Source organism: Monopterus albus, unplaced genomic scaffold, assembly GCF_001952655.1.
Source record: "Monopterus albus unplaced genomic scaffold, M_albus_1.0 scaffold307.1, whole genome shotgun sequence".
In the NCBI taxonomy this organism is placed as follows: Eukaryota; Metazoa; Chordata; class Actinopteri; order Synbranchiformes; family Synbranchidae; genus Monopterus; species Monopterus albus.
Genome location: NW_018128187.1, coordinates 432,296 through 454,715, shown reverse-complemented (window position 1 = coordinate 454,715; position 22,420 = coordinate 432,296). Strand labels below are relative to the sequence as shown.

At 38.9% G+C, this 22,420-nt stretch overlaps 1 protein-coding gene across 3 annotated transcripts in view; it reads right to left on the bottom strand.

Moving 5' to 3' along the window:
• Positions 1-2,808: 2,808 nt before the first annotated feature.
• LOC109973818 (estrogen-related receptor gamma-like) overlaps positions 2,809-22,420 on the bottom strand; it is a 28,584-nt gene continuing 8,972 nt past the window's right edge. For 2 of the 3 annotated variants that reach the window (XM_020623639.1, XM_020623637.1), the window contains exons 2-8: positions 18,527-18,772; positions 18,232-18,386; positions 15,944-16,060; positions 9,822-9,932; positions 8,740-8,922; positions 4,723-4,992; positions 2,809-4,591 (exon numbers count right to left, since the gene is read on the bottom strand). In XM_020623639.1, coding sequence (XP_020479295.1) covers positions 4,347-4,591; positions 4,723-4,992; positions 8,740-8,922; positions 9,822-9,932; positions 15,944-16,060; positions 18,232-18,386; positions 18,527-18,759 — 1,314 coding nt within the window. In that variant the 5' untranslated portion in view covers positions 18,760-18,772 and the 3' untranslated portion in view covers positions 2,809-4,346. The remainder of the gene's footprint in view (positions 4,592-4,722; positions 4,993-8,739; positions 8,923-9,821; positions 9,933-15,943; positions 16,061-18,231; positions 18,387-18,526; positions 18,773-22,420) is intronic. The other variant, XM_020623638.1, reaches the window with a different exon arrangement.

The following is a 22,420-nucleotide window of genomic DNA, read 5'->3' as shown; positions in this document are numbered from 1 at the left end:
TTCTATACTGGGATCTGCCCATCGCTGCCTATCCAAGATGATGAATGCGCACTCTGGCAAAAAATAAAACAATCAAATTAAATAGATTTTCTTTAAGTAAAAGTTGAATGATTTTTAACTTATTCTCATATCATATCCAATGATTACCACTTATTTATAAACACTTTAACCTAACAAATCTGATGGATGATGGTATGAATGTCTGGAAGGAATGATTTGGAAGCCATAAGGACAGAACTTGAAAGCAGTGTTGATCTGCGCGCTCATCAAGCTTTATTTTCATCTGTACCAGACTTAATCTAAACACAGCTACATATACTATACATCATCGGAAAGCTCTAAATCTCACTATTTCAGCTATAAAAGGCATCTTATTGTCAGTGCAACAGCCTTTTTTCATTTTGCAGCAGTAACTTACAGCACACATGCAACAGCTCCTTACCCCCTTCTTCTCCTTCTTCTCCCTCTTCTCCTTCTTATTTTCCTCCTCCTCCTCTTTGCATCTTATTGTTGCATTACTGCCATCTTGTGCCCATAGTCTGCATCACCATCCTATTATCCTAAATTCTGTTTGTTCTTAATGTTACCCTCAAATAATGTAATCACACTCTTTTCCCACTTCCTCTCCTTCCAAATTTTACTATACTTTTTAGTCTTATTTCTATCAACCCTAATTCTTGTAACTGAGTAAACTTATGTACCCTTTCCACTGAATACGTCCTTCATTAAATGATTATATGATTTATTGTTTCTGCTTCTTACTTTGGGTACATTATATGTGAGCTTGTGTAAAATAATGAGGTTGAGTTTTAAGCACATCAAAGCATGCTTAACTGGGTTAAAAATTATAATAATTATAACTATTACTTAATATCTTTTATGGACAACATTACTTTACAAAAATCAGGCCCAATGGTTTCACGACCATTTCGGAGAGGAAACCTTGCAGTTAGTTGAGCATTAAAAGGCACTGCCAGCAGCAAAACATGGAAAACTGATACTTATATTAGTCACATAAATATACAAAACAAGTTCATCATATAACTACGTCTTTAAATAATTAGTCCTTGCTCCTGAGTTTCAGACAGGGGCCCCCACATTAACTAACAGCTCATTTGATTTATTATTACAGATGAGCGCTCTTCTGTCTAATACCCTAATCAGCATTCATGCCTTGCTGCTACGATTCGGGACAATTCCTTTTTATTGAGGAAGTGATCTCACCCTTGAGTGCCAGAATCAGCCTTTTTTACAGCCCATCTCCTCAGGGTCTCATCCATCACCAAGGTGTTTGGGTGACATGGCTGCTAGACGTGTACTAACTCATTTAAGGAGAGCCACATGCAGGGATATATCATTCAAGAACACTAACTCACTTACTGATGGCTGATGTGAAAAATCTCCAGCTTGTCCCAAATCCCTTGGTACACTCCGTGGGTTTTAACCACAAGTAAATAAGGAGATTATTTAGCTTCTGCTGACAGATAAGGAGGAAAAAAGGACAAATTTGTATTGTGATTTGTCTTTCTATCTATTAATTCATCTTCATTCTTAAGGTTTTGCGTCTCCATCCACCTCCTATTTAAAAATGTAAGATACATAAATATAGAATAGACCTTTTTTTCTTATTGGGTGTATAAATAAGATCACGTACTTCATGTTACAGATTAAGTTGTGATTGATTGCTACTGAATTCAGTGTGACCCTCCAATTATTACTTCCTTTATTGACTATAAAAGCCATGTAATCCAAAGTAAATGTGTTTTCAATCAGCACTCTAATAAAAGCAGGGCATTGCTCCTCTCCATAGAAATTAATTTTCAAAATCAACAAACATGGTGCTGCAAATGATCACACTGTAAGAAATATTGGTATATATTTGGTATTGGTATATTGTATATATTTGTATATGTACTATAATGCATGACTGACAAATGAATATTATATAAGTGTAATTGTATATTGATTAAAATGTTACTAAAATGTCTTATGATCATTTTTAACAACACGTGTTTTTATACACCATCAAGCTCAGTTACAGTGTGCAAACTCCATCCTTCAATAATGACCCCAGGATGCTAATGAAATGACCTTTCCAACATGTTTGCACAAACATGATGTGTTATCACTACCTGGTTGAAAGTCCATTTTGCTTCAGTAATCAAAGAAAGATAGAAAACATTCCAAAAATATTTCATTTCAACCAGTTTCATGGATTCTGAATTTTTCAATGAGGGAAAATGAGCAAATGTCATTTAAAAAATTCTTAATGCTAACATTTTTAACATTATCTGGAGGTCATAGCACTGTGTGAGGATTCGTTTTTGTGGTTTTGTTCAATAAATTTGCAGTAAATGTGAATTGCACACGTTAAAATTGCTAACAACTATGTGTAATAAAATTATATGTAACAAAATTAACTAAACAAAAATGTCCTTGTATCTTACACCTACATTATGTGTTCTAAAGAACATATTAAGCATTTACATGCTGTGTATAAATGCTAAATATTGCATGATGAAGCAATGACTTGGCTGCCTCTCCCTCTATCATGATGACCAGCACTCCCTCGAGCCACTACATTATATTATGGCTATTAATTATAAATCTCCATCCAACTGGGCTCTGATGGCCTTAATGTGCCGTAATGGGCTTTACATGGGATTGTTAGTCCACTGTCAGACTATGCAGAATAGACTGCACCCACTTAATTCTTAATGAATGTTTTAAAACCTTTCTGTCCCCCCTTTTAATGGAGAAAAACAACACTCGTGTTATGAGCTTTGCATTAAGGGGATGATCTTTATTGCCCAAGAATCCACCTGAGAATGAAATAGCACAACACAGCTCATCCAAACAAATGTAGTTGCATCTTTAAACATCTTTGTTGGCAAAAGACATGACGTGTATATACAGCAAAATGTACAGAACATACATTTAAACCGTCATATTGCTGCCATCACCTTGTCACAAAAATATGCACATTATAGTGTCACAGTACTTTGCATTAAGTAAATTAAGGAGCACAGCTTTTATTGTACCGAGATTCGTTCCCAGTTCAATACCTTCATTTAACATGTGCAGAAAAAGACAAATTTCAGATAGAGCTACTCTTCACACAAAACACACTAACAGATTAACAGAGCGCCATCACCGGTTTCCCCAAACTTTATTGCTAAAAGCAAAAGTAGTGCACAAATTTCATCCTAGACATAGACTTCTACCATAGAAAGGACATCAAACCCCTCTCTAATCCAGACTCTACAGTATGGCAGCCACTTTACATAGTTAAAGTTATAGCTATGGGTCTACACAACTCTACAACATTATGATCTTCAAATACAGACTCCACTTATAATCAGTTTGTCTTAAATTTCATGATATGGTATACATAGGTATCAGTGCTGTAGCAGAGAAGCTGGTATAAAATTATCTTACAATGATATTTAAAAATCTTTAAAAAATTATCCACTGTAATTGCTTGAATGTACGCTTCATGAATGCTATATTACTAAATAAAAAACAGAAAAAAGAACAGAGCCGCTTTTAAATAAATATCACGTTGCTGTTGTAAAGTTGTATCATGACATGTTAAGTACTCATTCCCTGAAATACTAAAATCAGGAGGCCAGTTTTTGTTTTGTGAGACGCTGATAATCTAATCACTTTCGTTTAATCACCTATGTATGAATGTGGTGACTAGACAGATAATTTTGCGATAAACAGAGCAGGAAAGCAGGTTATATGATATATAATATCGTGGACGTTTGCTGGTATTATTTCATAATATGAGCCTTTACTCTTTGGCAAGACTTTGGACACATTTACCTTTTCTCTATAAAAAGGACAAATAAAATCAGATCATTAAAAGGCTCTCCAAATGCACTAGAATGCAGATTAACAGAAATCCAAATGGATGAGGTCCTTCCATCTTCCATGTTGAAGATCTTCAAGTATCAGGTGCTCTTTTAACAAAAGAAGCTCTACTTTTGGCATGTAAATATCTCTAGAAGGCCGGTTCTTCTCCTTTTCTGCTGTCTGGTCATCCATCTTCAACTTTAGAAGGGAGTCAGGACACTTAAATTAGTCTGACAACATCCATGGCGCCATGACACTAAATGCAAATTTGACTGCTTTTCTCTGACTTTCATTGGAAGTAGGAGAGGTGTGGCTCTAAGAACATTCCAGCTGCTTCCCAGCAATTTAAAATTCAAAATTTTATTGTCAAATGCAAGCTGAAGTGAACAAATACATGGTGTCATACCCACGATTACCCATTATCCTTTGCTTCCACTCATCCTAACCTCTGCAAGAGGGGTCAGGATGAAGATAATCGTTGTTTGATGTCAGGCTTTGGCCTCCAGCAGTTCGAGGAATAGTTTGTGCATAGGCACACGGCCATCCTGTTTGATGCTGCAGAAGTGCTGGACAGCACGTGCAGCCGTCTGACGAAGGAGAGGCAGGGTCATGATCAACTTTCCGGCCCGTCGAGGGTCCTCTGGGTGGTGGGTGGCCTCATAGTCCTGGAGGGCCCCGTGAAGGACGTCCTGGAGTCTCTGAACAGCCTCTGAGTCCTCAATTTGCATGGAATCTAAAGACAGAAATGGAATTGGTCATGAAACTGAATGCTTTAATTGTAAAAGACAAAAAATATAGACAAGGTAAATGGAGGTCAAAGTTAATAGAGGTAAAATAAAAAAAAAATCTGTAATAATTCTGCACCTGAGTTAGCAAGTGCGATAGCCTTGAGGACAACAAACTCCTCCTTCTCCAACCCCATGGTTTTGTACTTCTTCACCAGCTGTAGGATGGCATTGTTGAGGTCAAGAAGTCCCGCCAGCTTCGACTGCTCCTCATCCATGACGTAGTCCTCGGCATACACCAGCTTGTCCTCCAAGGCTAGCGAGCGGAAAACCACTCGAAGAATCAAAATCTCCATCCAGCCGCTCTGCAGTAGACTCATCTGGTCTGCCAGTGAAAGAGAAGGAAAGCCTAGAAAGAAAGAGAATAAAACAGACACATCAGATATACTGTAGTGGGTAAGAACTGTTTTAATGATTGTATAGCCTAAGACATGACACAGATTTAAATTTAAGAAAAAAATCCAGAAATTAAAACAGTCATTTGAGATGCAGAAAAAAAGGATTTTAAAGGGGTACTCCACCCATTTTAATGGTTAGTCCTACTAACGTGAAATCTTGTAAAAATTAGCTTTTTAAACTGATTTATGCTGCTGTATTACGGTTTGTTGCAAAGAGCCAGATGAAAAGAGTAATACCATCCCCTATTTTAATGTTCTTGTTTTAGGATGGACATGTTCAAATTCAAACTGTGGATCATATCAGACTGTAAGTGATCATCTAACATTACTGATAATACAGAATGATTTCTATAAAAGTGGACCAAACAAAAGGGTACAGCAAAGGACAGAGGGGGTGACTAGGTGGTTCATAACACTGTTAGACACGCCTACTTTGACATTTACACCCCACAGGACCATGATTAAATCTGCTCTCCTACCCAGCATGAACCTGCATACACACACCCACATACACGTTTACTACAATTAAGCAGCTGATTTTACAAGGCAAGTGGAGGGGGTGGGGGTTTGTGTTTTTGACATCATCACTGATTGTTACCAAGATCCACTGCTCTTTACAATCACCATGGGGACATCGGTGGCGCCCTTTTCCCCACCATCACTCCCTGATTGATTGGAAACACTGTCTGTGCACAATTTCATTGGTCGATAGGGATCAGTATTCTGGCACTGGACCATTGATTAGGGACAGGGACCTGTGTGTTTGTGTGTGTGTGTGATGAAATCTCAGGCAATACCAGGAAATACAAGGTAAATGTTCAATAAAGAGAACAGAGCACATTTTAAAGGGACAATGCAAAGGACACCGGAGACAACAAAGAAATGTTGACATGTCTTGCTAGTGTTGCAGTAGCTGTATTACCTCAGCAGCTACACTAAAGTCACCTTTAACACATGCATTTGACAGCCAACTTGCAGCACAGATTCAAAAAGGCCAAAAGCAAACAGGGCAGTTGGTCTTTAGCCAGCAAATCTGCTAGTCTGGCCCTCAAACTCCAGAACATATCACTGTCAAACTGCCAGATAAGAGCAGACACAGAGGAGGGGAGGAGGACAGTCAGGACTGTAGTCCCATCGCACTCACCTCCCCCTGGGCAGGCAACGAACCCAGATGGCCTAGGCTGCGTCGCCCAGGATCCTGGTTCTCCCAGTGCTGGGGGTTGTGTGGCCTGCCACTCATCCAGAACTGATGTGACATAGCCATTACGCTGTTAGGATGGGTCAGTCTTTTTTTTCTTTTTAAATGCCCATTCTCTCTGTGTTTTTGTCTCTTAGATCTACCTCTCATTCTTTGAGTTGAATCTCCTCAGCCTGTTCTGTGGATGATACTTTTGTCCCTTTCTGGCATTTTGTCTTCCCTCTCGTGATCACTCTCTCACATCGCCTCAGGTCACTCTCATTTCTTCTATTTGTCTTTTTGTTCATCCTTTCCCCCTTTATCTGCTTGTTTCTTTTTCTGGTTCTCTATCATTTAGTTTTTGATTAACTGTGTGATATCATCAGACCTACAGTATATAATCTGACAAATAATCATTTGTAGGATTCAAACTGCAGCTTATTTTCAGTATCAACAAGTGCTTATGTATCTGTATTATTGTACTGCTTCTTTAAATAATCAAATTAAATTTGATTTAGTTTATAGAGTCTTAAAGGTAAGGAAAATACTCATCATGTCATTTGAGAACAAACTACAGTATATCATGTTAAATCTAGTTTTACAAGCAACCAAATAAAGTATAATGTTTTATAATGATAACAAATAAAGAAAAGGTAATAAGGTGTAACCAGTGAATGCAGTCGCTTTGCACATCATTGTATTGAAAATACAATTAGAAAATGTTCAGTTTTCACCCAGCAATCTCTACTCAATAAACTGAAATGACAAAATGAAAACGTGCTTTGCAAATTTAAAATCTAAAATCTCTTCTTTACAAAAGTCTATGTGCGTGTATCATGTGTGTCTACACTAGGGAAAATGTGAAGCAACTGACTGCCAAGAGTTTAGAAAGGCACACACAACTGTTTAAAAGTCATCCTGACATGACAACCTTTCAAAAATGTCATATTATTCTAAAAACAGAAAGAGGGATATGATACCCCATGACCAATAGCTGTTGTATTAGTTTAATCATTGTATCACTGTTCTTTACACGCTCTGAACACTATCAATTTTGTTGTAGCCCTGAAACAAATAAGTTAAATAATGAATTATTTAAATAACAGAGAACTAACTGGCCCCATTCAGGTAAAGTTTAAGTAATTAAAAAAGCTACTGTATTTAAAATGTAATGTAAATGTAAGAATTTACCACTTTACCTATGCTATAGCAATTTAAAATAGGTATTTTCACTATTTTCTGGCATTTTATGGACTGACAAGGAATCGATATAACCCTGAAAATAATTAGCAGATTAATCAATAATGAATATACTACTACTGTGTACCAGGTCTACATTGTTAATTCATTTGTTGATCAAGGATTGATTGAACATCCACATAAAGACAGTATTGGTTTTAATAATCTGTTTCATTTTCATACTGGTCCTGTTTTTATTTACTGCCAAACAAATCTTTTTTAAAATACTTCTGTATTTGATTTATTTCTAAAAACATAAAGAAAGTGAGGTCTGGGAGAAAATTTAAAAAAAAATTACAGAATCAACTCATAGCAGTAACTGTTATACCCTATTAACTATATACTAATATAAGTTACTAAGAATTATTGTGAACATAAGGGTCCCATTTTGTTTTTCCCATTGTTTTTCCTTCTGAAGCCAGAGGGTAACAGTCTTTTTCTTTCATTAAGCAAATAGAGGTTATTATGTAAATGAGAAGAGCGACAGGAGGATCCCTCTTGAACCGGTATTTTGTAATAGTCTTTTTACTTAGGACCATAAAAATCCTCAGGAGATACAGTATGTATCACTCTTCCTCAGGTCTCTGGGTGTATTTCCAAGCTACAGCGCATTGAAAGAACAACCTCATTTCTGATCCAAAACCTCTGAGACTAAACTACACACTTAAATGTTTCGACATACTAACAGAAGACAAATATGTATTATGTGTGTGGTCCACTGACACTAATCCACTGTTTGTTGTGTGTGTGTGTGTGTTATAAAGGTCTCCACTTACAATTACAACCTCCAACATAGCTGCATACCAGCATTTTAATCCCACAAATCCGTCAGAATGCACTTCCTCTCTACTTTCCACCTTGTCATCCAAAACAAAAAAAAAATATTCTGGACATCCCTTCTGCTGTTGCTGTGTCAGAGGAGACACTAGGTGTGTTCCAAGTGTCAGGAGGATTTTTGCAATTCAGGCTGCATTGGGAAATAGCTGCAGCCCAGGAAGGGAATTAAAATTTCCAGGTGACCACTGGTCATCTGGTTGATATATTAGGAGCACACATTAGTCAGCAGGGGCATGGCACACAGTGTAAAGTGCGTGCACACACACAATGACTGGCAGATAACACATGGTCGTGCCAACATACCCTCCTCTGGCTATCCAGGAAGCATCTTGGCAACAAGTTACAACAATTTCCTCATCTGATCCGATTGTAGACTTAATGTGAGCTAATGTGTGTGGTGGATTGTGTGACTGAACAACTGGGTGACCGACCGACTGAATCATACCTGGGATGTGTTTGGCCCAGCCGATGTTGACCACCAGCTCCCTGTCAGCCAGGTCACACAATGTGGTCAGAGCCTTGATGTCGCTCTCAGGTACAGTGGGGTCCGGCATGGCAAAGATGCCCTCAGGCTCGGCCACCAGCAGCAGAGACACTACTTTGTTCTCTACCACACCACCAACAGAGACTGAGAAACACAGAGAGAGAGAGAGCAAACAATTACAACTTTTATTATTATTTCAGCCTTTATTTAATTTGTTATTCTCCCTGAGATTAACATCTTTTTGCAAAAGAGAGATGTGTCTACAGTACACTGTAAAAAAAAAACAACATTTTATTTTACAGATTACAAAATGACTAACAGCTACAACTACGTTTTTCATGTCAACTGAACAACAAACTTTTGTGAAACTACAATTAATGCTCAATACGTATTCTAAAATTAGTGCTATATTGTTGTCAGTTATGTAGTTTAAATGATCGGTTTTATATTTTTTAGTAAAGAAAAAGGATTTGGGTGTTAAAATTTTGTATCTTTTTTTTAACATGAAAAAACTTTTAAATACACAAGATTTCATTGAAATTTAAAAGCAAAAAATATGCATTTAACATTATGGGGAATTGTTTTATTTGTCAGCCCAGCTGCCAGAATATTACCCTTTATTTAACTTTTTTTTACAGTGTAGACACACAACCTGTCACATACAAACACATACTGTACACACAGCATGAGATCGGATAGAAAAGTAAAAAATTAAAAGTTCACATTATAAAAATCCTTTATTATTCCTTATATGTACAGTATATAAGAATCTACAATATTTAGTTTTGCCTGTGCAGTTCATTGCATCCATTTAGAGCTTCTCATGTCAACTATTAAAGCCAGCAATGATTAATGCCAACTCATTAGCAAATACTAGCTATAAAAATGATTAAATGTTCTCACAGACAACATCACAGGAAGCGTGGTTTTACTGTTTTGAACTCACAGACCACAACACAGCCAAAGTCAAAGGAGTCTATTAACACAGCCTGGCTGCATGTTCATGCGTCATAGTTGATGTGAAGTGTTGCTTTTATACTTACATGTTTTTTTCTGGGGCAAGGTGTTCTGTGGGTGCAGATATGGGCTGTTCTCCGCATCAATTCTCCTCTTGTACTTTTGTCTGCCACCTCGCACCCGGTCCAGACGCACACCTACAAAAACAGGACATTATTGATGCATTTGGTGCTACCGGCACACTTTAAATAGGGTATACATGCCCGGCTGAAGCCCTAAATCCACAGAAGTGACATAGAATCACACTGTATGTATCACATGCATAGATAAAGTTTCTTATACAAATGCAGTAGTTTCATTATGACAATAAGTGGTATTTCAAGAACTTGAACATATTTCTTGTTAGATGTTTTTGATTAAAAGAGCATTTAGATTGTGAACAGACAATAAAATCATTTATATTTGATGAAATAAATAATTCATTTGGAGATCCTGATAGATTGTTCATTTGAAAACTGAAGATTTGTATGAAGATGAGCATTTTTAGTACAAGAATCATAATATTGGCATCAGTGTGTAATGTCTGCACTCCAGACAACACATTAATTTGAAAAGACAACATTTCATTTTTGCTTGAGTCTTTGTCAGGTTGTAAAAAAAAGACAGGGTGGTTTGGAGTCAGTGTGCAGGCAGTACTTTTTTCATCAGTAAAGTATTTGACACTGACTGCAATTTCCAACACGCTGGCCGATCATGTCCTCACAATCCCAAGGAGACTGAATGAGACCTGTCTGGCACAGCAGCATGCATCCTGTAACATGACACCCAACAACTTCAGAGCAGCCAGTGACAACTGCTCATCTTAAGGAGCATTGTGACAACCTGTCACCCTGGTGATGAGGATTTAACTGTGTGAGTGGGTGTGTGTGTCGTTAAAACAAGAAAAGTCGATCGGCTAAGGACCTCTGGTTGAGCATGACAAGGTGAGGGGGCCAGAGAGGTTCTCACTCTGCCAGCTGATGCTTTTGATAAGACATTCTTAAGTTCATGGCTCTTTTTTGCTCATTTCAAAGCTTCTGGACTTAAACAATGCACTAAAAGTATCCCAGAAGTGGAAAGATTACAGCTGAGTCAGGGACATTGTCAGACGCATGCATCTAGCTGCTCCACAATATCCAAAGTCAGATTACCCACAGTTCTAGTTTCTGAACTTTCATTTATGATCCTTACTGCATTTAAAACACTATCAATACTGCTATGGCCACACTTACCTCAGCTTAGGAGCAACTGAGAGACTTCTGAATTGCCCACCCAGCAGATTTACAAGTTGAGAAGTTTACGCTCACACTACAGAGAATGGACTGTTTTGCTGAAAACTCCATCAAAGGACTAAGCTCAGATCTCACTGATAAAGTGGAAGACTTGGACATGCTGCAATAACTCGATTAAAATCTCTAAGGTATTTACTAAATTGAAGAGACTAAAGGCCAGTTTCATATACAGTATCTTCAAGAAACCCGCTTGCAGAACAATGACCATCCAGACTCTTCTAAATAGTTTCAGATTTAAACAATTTTCTTCAAACATATCTAACAAATCCTGATGCACCAGTCATCTTACAGGACGTGTCAGTAAGTGAAAGGTCTTGATCTGTTTTGTCTTTTTTGGAGTGTCAACAGGCCATCTGGAAAAAGAATAAGTGAAACAGTTTTCTGTATGGTGTTATGAAGTCTAATAAAAAGAGGAAAAAGAGAAACGCTGATTGGCTTCATACTGAAGAAACATCACCAAGCACATCCCTGAAGAAAATGCATGATTCAGGTCTTAAATAGTGGAGTTGGGTTATCTGATCTACACAGTGTAAATGACCATAGTGGCCCTGAATAGATCCATAATGGCACCCATGTCTGTAAGAGACACTCAGCGGCCATTATTTGCCCAGTGATACTCCATACCCTGGAGCCCGCAGCTTCCTGTGCTTATTCTTGCTTATGCAGATATTTATGAAGCACACACATCAATGTCCACAGCATTAAATAACACAATCTCCTCTTAATCAGGCATGTGAACCCTGTTGTATAGGGTTATTTCACTTCATGTGCAGGCACTTAGTTTTTTGCATCACTGGTTTGTAAAGATAGTGTGTTTTATAAGCATTCTACTCACCATAACTATTTTATAGAATTTTCTGCTTTATTAACTGATGAATGATGAACACAGGTGGGTGAAAGATAAGATGGAAAGAGGGCGTCGTTCATAACAAAGCAATGGTGTGAGAATGTGGTGTGTGATCTTTACTGTACACCAACATGCTCTTCCATTAGGGAAGAGTTGCACCCTATTAAAAGTTCTTATGTTTACCATGTGCTGCCTCCTTTGTGTCTGTTGAGGCTGTGGTTTGACTGGCTGACCGGCAAGATGCCTGCACCACTATTATGAAATGTCACGCTCAGATGTATGACAGTACCTTTCCACATTTAAAAGGTGGAAAATTTTGACAGATAAACACTTGTGACGTTCTTACCTACCCACTTCCTTAAAGATTCTATTACTTTATCCTATATAAACGATTTTCTTTTATAAAGCCATGAACCCCTTCACTTTGAGAAATGGGGGAGTTTGATTTAGTTTACACTGGAGATATCTGAATTTGAGTTTCAAACTTGGAAAAAGTCGGTGTCAGGAATTTCCCTGCACCTGTCAAGGCTCAACAATATTTGAACCAAAATCTGGAGATCAGTTGTTAGGTTGTTTCCACGTGTTGTCAGCATAATCGCATCAAACCACACCCCACAGTCCTGATGAAGCAGATTAGGAGTGAGATTTTTCCCCAAGAAGCTTTATTTCTGAACACCTGAAACCATGTTTTCGGGGTCTTCAAAGCCACCTTTTGAAGTGAATGATAAGTAAATGATTACCAAACATTGTGAATCTCTTTGCAACTAAAATTTTTCTCACTATTGTTTTCTACACATAAAGTCTGTAAACATCTCTAGACAAATCTAGTAAAAACACCTCAAATTTAAATATGGTTTTTGTCAAATTATTTCAGAGGTCGAGAATTAACTTTCATGCTTCACTTTCAAGCGTGTATACAGTATCAACTCATCTAGCTCCACGACAACTGTGAGCAAACATCATCTGTTGATGAAGAACGTGATACACAGCAAGTGAAATGTCCGGAAAAAGCAGGTAAGTGGACTTTAACTTAGGAGTGTTTTGGCAAAATAACACTGGATTAATACAACATTGGTGGTCGATATATAGAAAAGATATTTTATATGGTACATCTGTGTGTGTTTGGGCCTCACAATTATTCAAACAGACACATATCAGAGCTAAGGGTAACTCACCACAGTGGAATGTGCTGACAACCACAAGGCCAAGAATAGCTATGGTGGATAACAAAACCCACACACACGCCTACCTCCTCCCTGTTTTTGTGTACAGCCCATCAGAGTTCGATAAACATCAACTACCTCGGCACTGATCTATTTTTTGCTGCCTTCATCACTCTGCCTTCTTTTGATGGTGTGTGGACGTTCACACGAGGAGCTTTGCAAGGTCACAAAACGCACACAGAAAAGCAGGATCAGGAAGATATCGATCCAGATTGAGCCAGGTTACTGTGCTCATTACTGCTGCCACCACCAGCATGTGCTCACAATAAACAATCCCACGCTTTTTAGATGTTGTGACAAATGTACACATGGCTGCCACCAACGCCACTATGGTGTCGCCTTTCCTGTACACTGCTTCTTGTCAACAGCTGGTAAGAAAAGCATTTGGAAAGCTGGCAGCGAAAGGCACACATAGTCCCTTCGTTGTGCTCTGAAGCTTTTCTCAGAATGCAGATTAACACAGTGTGATTAACACACCCGAGACCAAATAACTTCAGCTGGCAGGAAGTGGAGATGAGATGGTAGGAAGAGACAAAGAAAGGAGGGGGCTTAATAAAGGTACTGTTGCACCTCTGCCCATGAAGCGTGAAACCGTTAAAATACAGAATCACACATCCCAGCTACATGTAAAACCGCATTTTTGTAAAATATTCTACACATTTTATTAACACACATGCTTTATCTGCTCTTAGAAGCAACAGTAACTGTAGAAATGGGCACTAAACTGGGCTTAATTAAATCCTGCTTGGGGTCTGTATGTCTTTAAGCTTTGCATTTAATACAGCTCTGTCTCTCCCCATTAAACCTCACAGGTCCTGTGTCTCAGCCTTTACTGCAGCTTCTCCGGGAAAGAGGGCGCATTACGAGGTAGCTTATGACGGGAGTTACGAGAGGCAGTTTGCATTTCACGGAGGTCCAGGGATCCCACAAGGCTTCTGGAGGAATTTACGAGGGGGAAAAGGAAAGCAAAGGCGGTGGCAAGAAGAGGGGGCGTTGAGAGGCGGACTGGGATGCTGTTGATGCCCCTACCCTATTAAATGCAGGCACATACACACTAACAAAAACACACAGAGGTGTGTGCATACTGACATGATTAAACAAACATATACACATAATGATACATGCTATAATTCTGTGTAACACATTTAGGAACACACAGCAGCAGCAATAAACAGACGCTGTTGTGTGTTTAGAGGTATGCTATAATTCTGTGTAACACATTTAGAAACACACAGCAGCAGCAATAAACTGATGCTGTTGTGTGTTTAGAGGCAACTAGATAGAATTAAAGGATCATCCCAGTTTATTACAACTTATATCTTATTTTCATTGTTTCAGCCATAATTTCTATTGGTTATGAAAACATCATACTCACAAAAGTCATTGCTGAGATCTAGAGACACTGCTATAACAAAGTCCGACAGACCAAAACACCAGCGGTCTGAGCTCACAGGCTGTAAACAGGTCAACAACAACTGAGCTATATTAATTATATCACTTTATGTGGATTAAAACTAAAAAGTGAGAGGATTCAGAATTATAGTAAAAATACCTTATTGTACAAACAACATGATACATGCAGTAGGCTGGTCCTTAAAAATGTATTTTGAATAAACTCTGCAAATGTCCAGTATTGCCCTATTAGCTAATAAGCTAACAAGCTGCTAATAAGCAGTTAGCAAGTAGTTTTTTGTTTATTCTGCCCTCTTTCCATCTTCAGTATCGTTTATGATATTGACAGAAAATCTGCTTCGTCTTTACATTTACTATCCCTCAGTCCAGACACACACACACACACATTAGATCTGCCCTCCCTTCCTTATTATCATCTCACAGCAGGCAACAATTGGCCAGTACAGGAGGAGGTTGCTAATGTTTTCCTTTTTGAGTCACCTCTAAATCTGGACAACAGTATGTCACCACGCAGGCACACAGTCAGACTAAAGAGAGCACCTGACCACTGTCACAGACTCTGAGGAACGAACATACATGTCACCATTATCATTTCATATTTTGAGCATGCTGTGCATAAGGAAGTCTTGTGTAGTAGAAATTAGACATACAGTGATTTTGGAATGTGAAGGCTCATCATTAAAATGACTTGGTACTTTATTTATTTTACCTGACCATGCCTCGTACATAAATATACCTTAGGCTACTTGGGGAGTAGTGAGGCACCACACCATCTATAATTCAAATTCAGAACTTGTCTCTTAAACTTCCTAAAGAGTCCCTACATTGTGATTTTTGTAAAGCGTCATCCCAGCAGCCCTAAGCAACAACCCCCTCTAGGATTTCTCTACCTGTTGCAGCGCTGCATGCACATCTCACATGCACTGGCAGGCTTCTGAGACTTTTTCAAAGGAGCACTGGTGAGGTGATAATTAGTAGCCGTCTCCTCCTTCTCAGAGATACAGCTTTGCATTGTTCAGCCTTGTGTTTACTACACATACACAGACCTACACACACTTCACAGCTGGCACTAAGGGCTTGACATTTAACTGTCAGAAGTTTTAGGTTTCACAGGAGTTTACACAACTACAGTACATGCCATCACCAGTTTATCAGGTGAGACATTAGGAGAATCTCAGCTGGTAATGAGACTATTGTTTCCAGGAATGCATAACAAAGAAATTGCAGTCAGACTTGTATTAGCCTTCATTTTCTGGCTGATATTTCTTCGCCTTAGCAGCCCAAAGGATGAGATCTGAACTGCTGCCAACTACACAAAGCAATCAATTCTGGAAAAAACAACTCAAATAATGTTTTGACCAAGGTCTGAAAGTAATTTTCACTGAATGGCTGACCTTCTCTCAACATGCCCACGGCCAGACATTTCACAAATCGACAGGCTTGGCAGGATTTCCTTCTTCTCTTGGTGATTTCGCATTCATTGGACGCCGGGCAGCTGTATTCAATGTTTCCTGGAGGAGGAGAGAGAATATAGAAACACATTTTTGAAATTATTGTGGAAAAAATGCAGCAATAATTTAATATTATCATTTACCATCGACTGATTTAATTGGTATACATATGTACAAAAATCTCCATGAGATTTTGAGGGGTCTTGTGAGAAACAAGATGCTTAGTTAAAACATTTCAAGATACACCTGTAGTGTTTTGCATTTTGTGACTTTCAGTCATATAGTTCATCACTGAAGATTTCTTCAGTCAGTCAGTATTTGGACATCATTATGGTAATTATTTTTTCGAAAATCCAGAATGTTCCCCCTTTCATAAGAATCACAAAACTGAACTTCATCTATAATATTCATGGAAAAATAATGTACTTTTAAACTGTAAAATCTGGTTATTCAAAAGAGGCAGAGTTATATTTACCATGAAACTAAAATTTTTGTTAGTAAATCTGATGTATTAATATCAAGATACTGCTGTGTTGGTGTTAAGTTGGCAGCCAGAAGTGTTAACGTGGTCAGCTATTTTTAGATTTACACCCACATCAAAGGTCCATGATAGTTTTAGCCATATTAAATCACTGTTATCTGTTTTATTTTTGATCACTGACTAAAGACTGTAAACATCTGGTCTAGTTTTAGTCAAGGCCATAAATTAATATTTCAGTTAAATTTCAGCAAACAGCTTTGAAATGAGTTTTCATCCAAATGATTTTAGGCTAAAAGAAATTAAAATAAGCCACCTAATGACAGGTTGTATGATTAGGAATGCTGAGAGCAAGGCTGGTCTGCTGTAATTACATCCAGACACAAAAGAGGATAAAACTGTTAAGTCTGGAAAGATGCAACAAAAATAGCACATTTAATGCAATTAAACTCTTTCAGTAAGAGTTAGTCATTGCTAGGATCTCAATCAATTCTTTGATAACACAAACCCTGAGTATCCCAAAAAATACAAAATGTTTTGTCAGGACTGCGCCAAGGTTCTGTAATTTTACAGGTAGTGTACTAGAATGTATCATACTTTCAATGGTAATACTAGGTTGTAGAATACCATTTAAATACATTTGTAAAGAACTTCTTTGCATACAAGACATGCTAAGTACTAGACAGCTAGCTACTGCCTGGCAGACACTGCTCAAGTCTAAAACCGATCTTCAGCCATACTGTTACACTGCATATGGAAGCTAGGTCCAGGTTAGCACTTTGGCCGTGCATTCGTTATGTGCATAACCACCAAGAAGGTGAATTAGGTGAGCAGGAAGAGAAATGTGCAGCAGCCATATCCAGTGAAAGAACATTAGGGATTTGTAGCTGTTTGAAAAAGGCAGTCCATGTAATTTCCCCTTTTCTTTTTTTTTGCTAACATTGTTTGAAAAAGGCAGTCCATGTAATTTTCCATTTTCTTTTTTTTGCTAACAAAAGAAATATAGTGATTTTGTTCGTGGTTTAAACCGCATTTTAGCCGCAGTTATTCTTTATTGGAAACCGTTTCAGTTTGTTTTTGTTATGGAAAAGTAGGCTGCTGACAAATCCTGAAAGGTGCAGCCAGTTGTAGGCACTCTCAGCTGTCTCCCCCTATCAGGAACAGGAAGTATCTGATGAGCCGGACATCAGATCTCACAGCTGCTTATCCTGTTTGCCCTTTGAACTCACCTACAGTAGCCAACCTCTAGAGGCCTAACACTGTAACCTGCCAGGCCCTAGAGCTGGCCCGTGCTCCAACAGAGCACAGGACAATCCCTTTAAAACACCCACACAGCATACCCCTGGCTCTCACTGCTAACAGCTTTCGGGGATGGAATAAATGCGCACAGATTCAGCACCATTTGTCATGTGAAGCTTTAAAGGCTAACCTCAAACATGTTGACTATATACACGATGCACTGTAAGTTTAACCGCATATCAACTGTTTGCAAACAGCCTTTTATTTAAATCCTTTCTGCAGTTTGAGAGGTAGGAGGCGGAAGCTGTGAGCTAACTGACCAGGGCTTGTTTATACCAAAACAAATGCTCAAGGTGCAACTTCATCTGTACCATGTTGGTTGTAAAACAGGTTTATATGATGCTGGAAGGCATTATCAGTCTTGCACAATAAACCCTGCTACCAAGCATACGATGGCGCATGTACGTGTGTGTGTGTGTGTGTGTGTGTGTGTGTGTGTTTGTCTCTCTCTTACCCTGGATGGTCCTCTTGAAAAAGGCCTTGCATGCTTCACAGGAGGCCACACCGTAGTGGTAACCAGAGGCCACATCACCGCACACCAGGCACACCCTCTTGGCCACCGAGCCCAGCATGAATTCACACTTCAATTGGCCTTCTTCCTCCCTAAACCTCAAGGATAGAGAAGAAACAGGAAGGAAATGAAGGAGAGAAATAAGGGGACTGTCCTCAGATAGTCATAGCATTTCTATTTAACATCTGAAATGGGGTGAAACACACAAAATAAGGGGCAGCATGGTGTAAATACCAACCTGTTTGTTTCTCCATTGTTGGCCAACCCTGCTGTGTGACCATAGAGGCCTGGTGAGTCCAGCTCATTGCTGTGTTTGTGGCCCTTTGTCAGGGGACCATAGCTGGAATTTGTATCTGAGGAAGAGCTTCCAGGGCTGGGCTGGGCCGGGCTGACGTCGCCCTGAGAGCTGGGGCTGGAGGGCTCACGCTTTATAGAAGGGGGACAGGTGGGGTCCAAGCCCCTCACTGACATCCTGCCCAGATATCTGGAAGGGGGGGGAAAAAATTAAGATTTAATATATATATGTTTCTTTATGTACCTTCTTCTACAATCTGAGAGATCTGACTTTCAGGTCAGCTTAATGAGTCACCTTGGTGATGTCATTTATACTAATGGGCTGGGATGTGATTAGTTTTAAATCAGGCATCATTTACACAGATAGTAATCATGCAACAAGTATCTTTGAAAAAATGGTTACCATTAGTTTATGGGTTCCTATGTATAATTTCAAACCACAGAAGCTCGTGACATTTCTGCCAACTACGGTACACCTCTTTTTTCCGACATCAACCTCCCAGTGCTACGACTACATCCGCATCTTTCCATTCATGCATCCATCCATACCAGTCTTATCTAAACCAGCCGTTTGTGATGTCCAACATATGCAAAACTGCTGTTGATTACACTGCTTTGTTTTTAAAGAACAAACTTGCTTAAGCAAACCTAGGGAAATAGCCAAACCAGCATTTCATCATCACCATTCAGTCCAGACAGACATACACTTATCTTTATCTCTTTTGTTTTTTCGGCCCCTTTTCCTCTCTCTATTGTCTCCCTGCATCCTTCAGTTGCTCATTAGACTCAGCCTGCCAAATGTACTGCAGCCTACAGCAGTTATGTTATTGTTAGAAAACATGGAGGCATTTAAAAGATATGAGATGAAATGTGCCAGTTAATTTTGTGTTTATTGTATTGTACATAGGCAAAACTCACTAAAATGGTTTCAAAAGCAACATACATTGTTCTTTTTATTGATGCTTAAATATTTTCTATTCTAATTAGCATTACTGAGATGTATTTAGAAGTACTGTCTTTGAATACCTCAAACATTACTACTTAAAATAAATCTTGTTATTGACTTGCCTGTTGAAGTGGGTATCATTATTCTATTATTGGATTCAAATGTGACCACAATAGACTCTCTGTCACCATGTCAAGCAGAAAAAAGCAAGAGAAACCATCTGAGGCTCAGAGGAACTTGATCTGAACTCAGTGGTGGGACACATCCTGAAAATACAGGTGCTCATGTCGCAGCATCAGATGTTCATGTGTGGACTGGTTCCTACTTCTCTATAGACGCTTCACATTCATGTGATCAGGAGCACGCTAAAGCTTCTGGCACACGCACTTATAGACATGTATGTGTCATAAACACCCCAACACATGCTTACATGCAACTGTTTGTTACCAGGCTAACTTAAAAAAAATTCTCTGCTGTCTCTGTGAACACACACACACACACACACACACACACAACCACGAGTCTCTCTCAATCTAATCTTGGCCTGGTGAGCTGGATTTCAGTCTGTTTCCTGCCATGTAAATCAGCAATCTCTCAGCCACAAATCATTTGATAGGCAAAGACACTGGCTGCTTTTAACCACCCCCTGAGTAAACCATGGCCATGCACTATTGACCCCTCTACAAACCCACAGAGACAGACACAGATAGACTGACAATGACTAAAGAGACCATGAAAGCCAACAAGTGAGACCTTTCTATAAGAAAATCAAGCAACAGCACCAAAATCCGAGCTTCCACTGGCTTTTTTTAATGTCCACACCTTCCAAAATCACAAACTGTCAACTACTAAAAGTTGGCAGTGATTTTTCTTTTTTTCATTTGATTTGTTCTTATCAGTTTTTTTATATCCAAATTGTTTCTGACTATAGTAGATTGTTGTTTGAGTGAAGCTCTTGTACAACGTTTTAGACAACTGTAAACCCATAATGGGTTGACAGATTTTCACCTTATTAAGGTGTTATACTATCAAACATTGGTCTATTTACACATCTAGCAGACAGAGCAATATTACCCCTTCATTTGGAGTTGTGTTTCTGGTTATCTGACAAATGTTGTCCAGTTTCACTTTTCTATTAACTCTGTTTTGGTCTCCACCAACATCTAAAGGAAATACAGTATGTTCCTCTAGCTGTGCTATGTCATCCAGCTAGTTGCCAGCTTTGTTTGTTTGCTGTTTGGTGCTGGACAGATAATATGAAAACTCCTGCAACTGGAAGTTATGGTTATGAGAGTGGTGCACGTGAACCAGAATAATAACGATGCTTACTCTAAAACCAGTTCTCTGTGAGTTCATTCATGTTACACATTAAACTCATTTTATACACTGTTAATATTGAAATATTGCTTTAAACTTTGAAAATGTTTCTGTTACATGAAAAAGTTTTGTAAAAAAAAGCATGTTTACATTCTCCAAGGTATTGAGAAAGTATTACTTTGGCATTGTATCGGGATCAAAAAATTTCAAATGATCCTCAACTCTAGTCTTAAGCAACCAGTTTGTCCCTCATTAACCAATGAACCAGCTTCAACCTACAAGACCATTTTGCTCCACCACTGCCCCCTCCATCCAACCTCTCCAATCCACTTTGAAGACTATAAAACAGAACAGTAAAGAGATTTCACTGGTTGCTTTATTGGCTATCCATCACAGTTGTCCATATTGGTGTGCCAAGTCTCTGACAGGTACAGAGTGAGATATACTTTGTGCTCTCCCATTATAATGCATCACCAGAAGGAGAAGGAGGAGAAGGGGGTGGTTGGTGTTTTGCTTTCCTAATGAAATGGTATTAGAGTGGGGTGATCAGGTGTGACATTCACACTGACAGATTACTAATCTACAACTCCACATAAATGCCCATCAAAAGACGGTCGTTGGAGCTTCTGCAGCCCTATTCAGAAAAGATAAATCAGATCAGATGTGTGTGTGTCAGTGGGTATTCAGAGTTATCATACCTTACGCCCTTTGTGTCCCAGTATCCAAAACAACTCTAATGGCATCCTGGCAACAAAGGCCAAAATGCAGCGTGAAACGACAAGGAGAGAGAGAAAAGAAGAAGAGAGGCAGGAGGAAATTACGAGAGGCGGACAGATAGTGTGTGAAGGAGCTGGGAAGGGACAGAAAGAAAGGAGTCGTCGTGAGGCTCATTAACTTGGGGGTGCTGAAAGAAGAGAGAGAAGGCGACGCTCACTTTCAAACAAGCAAAGTACATAATGCAGACAATGACCTGTCGGATGAATGAGGGAGGAAGGGTAAGTGAAAAGAGAACGGGGAGGAAAGGAAAGAGAAGAAAGAAGAAACTGATCAACAGATAAAGAAAATGGGAGTCAAGCAAATGTACAGGCTTCAGAAATAAAAATTAAACACAACACAAGGTGACAAAGAAGGAATATCCTGTTGACTAGCCTTTTTTTTTGTTGTGGCACCAACCCTGAGGAACATTTCTTTAGGTCAGTGGGTTCTCAGTATCTTTTACTAATGAGCCAATAATAGACGAGTAGGGATCAGTGGCACATCCTTAGTCAGGTATTGGAGACGAGGTGCCTGTGGCTGCAGCTTGGACCCACAGGTTGTGGAAGCATGGCGAGCATGATGTAGAGGGCGATCATCTGTGTCCATCACTGCCTTTTCTCCTGTTCTTTCTGTGGTTGCTTCTGTCACAACTTGTACATCCACGTCTGTTCATCTGTTCATTTCTCAGCTAGGGAAAGTTAATTTAAATCCTAACGCCTGATGAGATGTGTTTTTAGTGTAGAGTGATTACGCCACAGCTGATAAATGCGCAGCATGTGCATGATAATGAACAGGATTTAAAAAAAAATGATTTCAAAG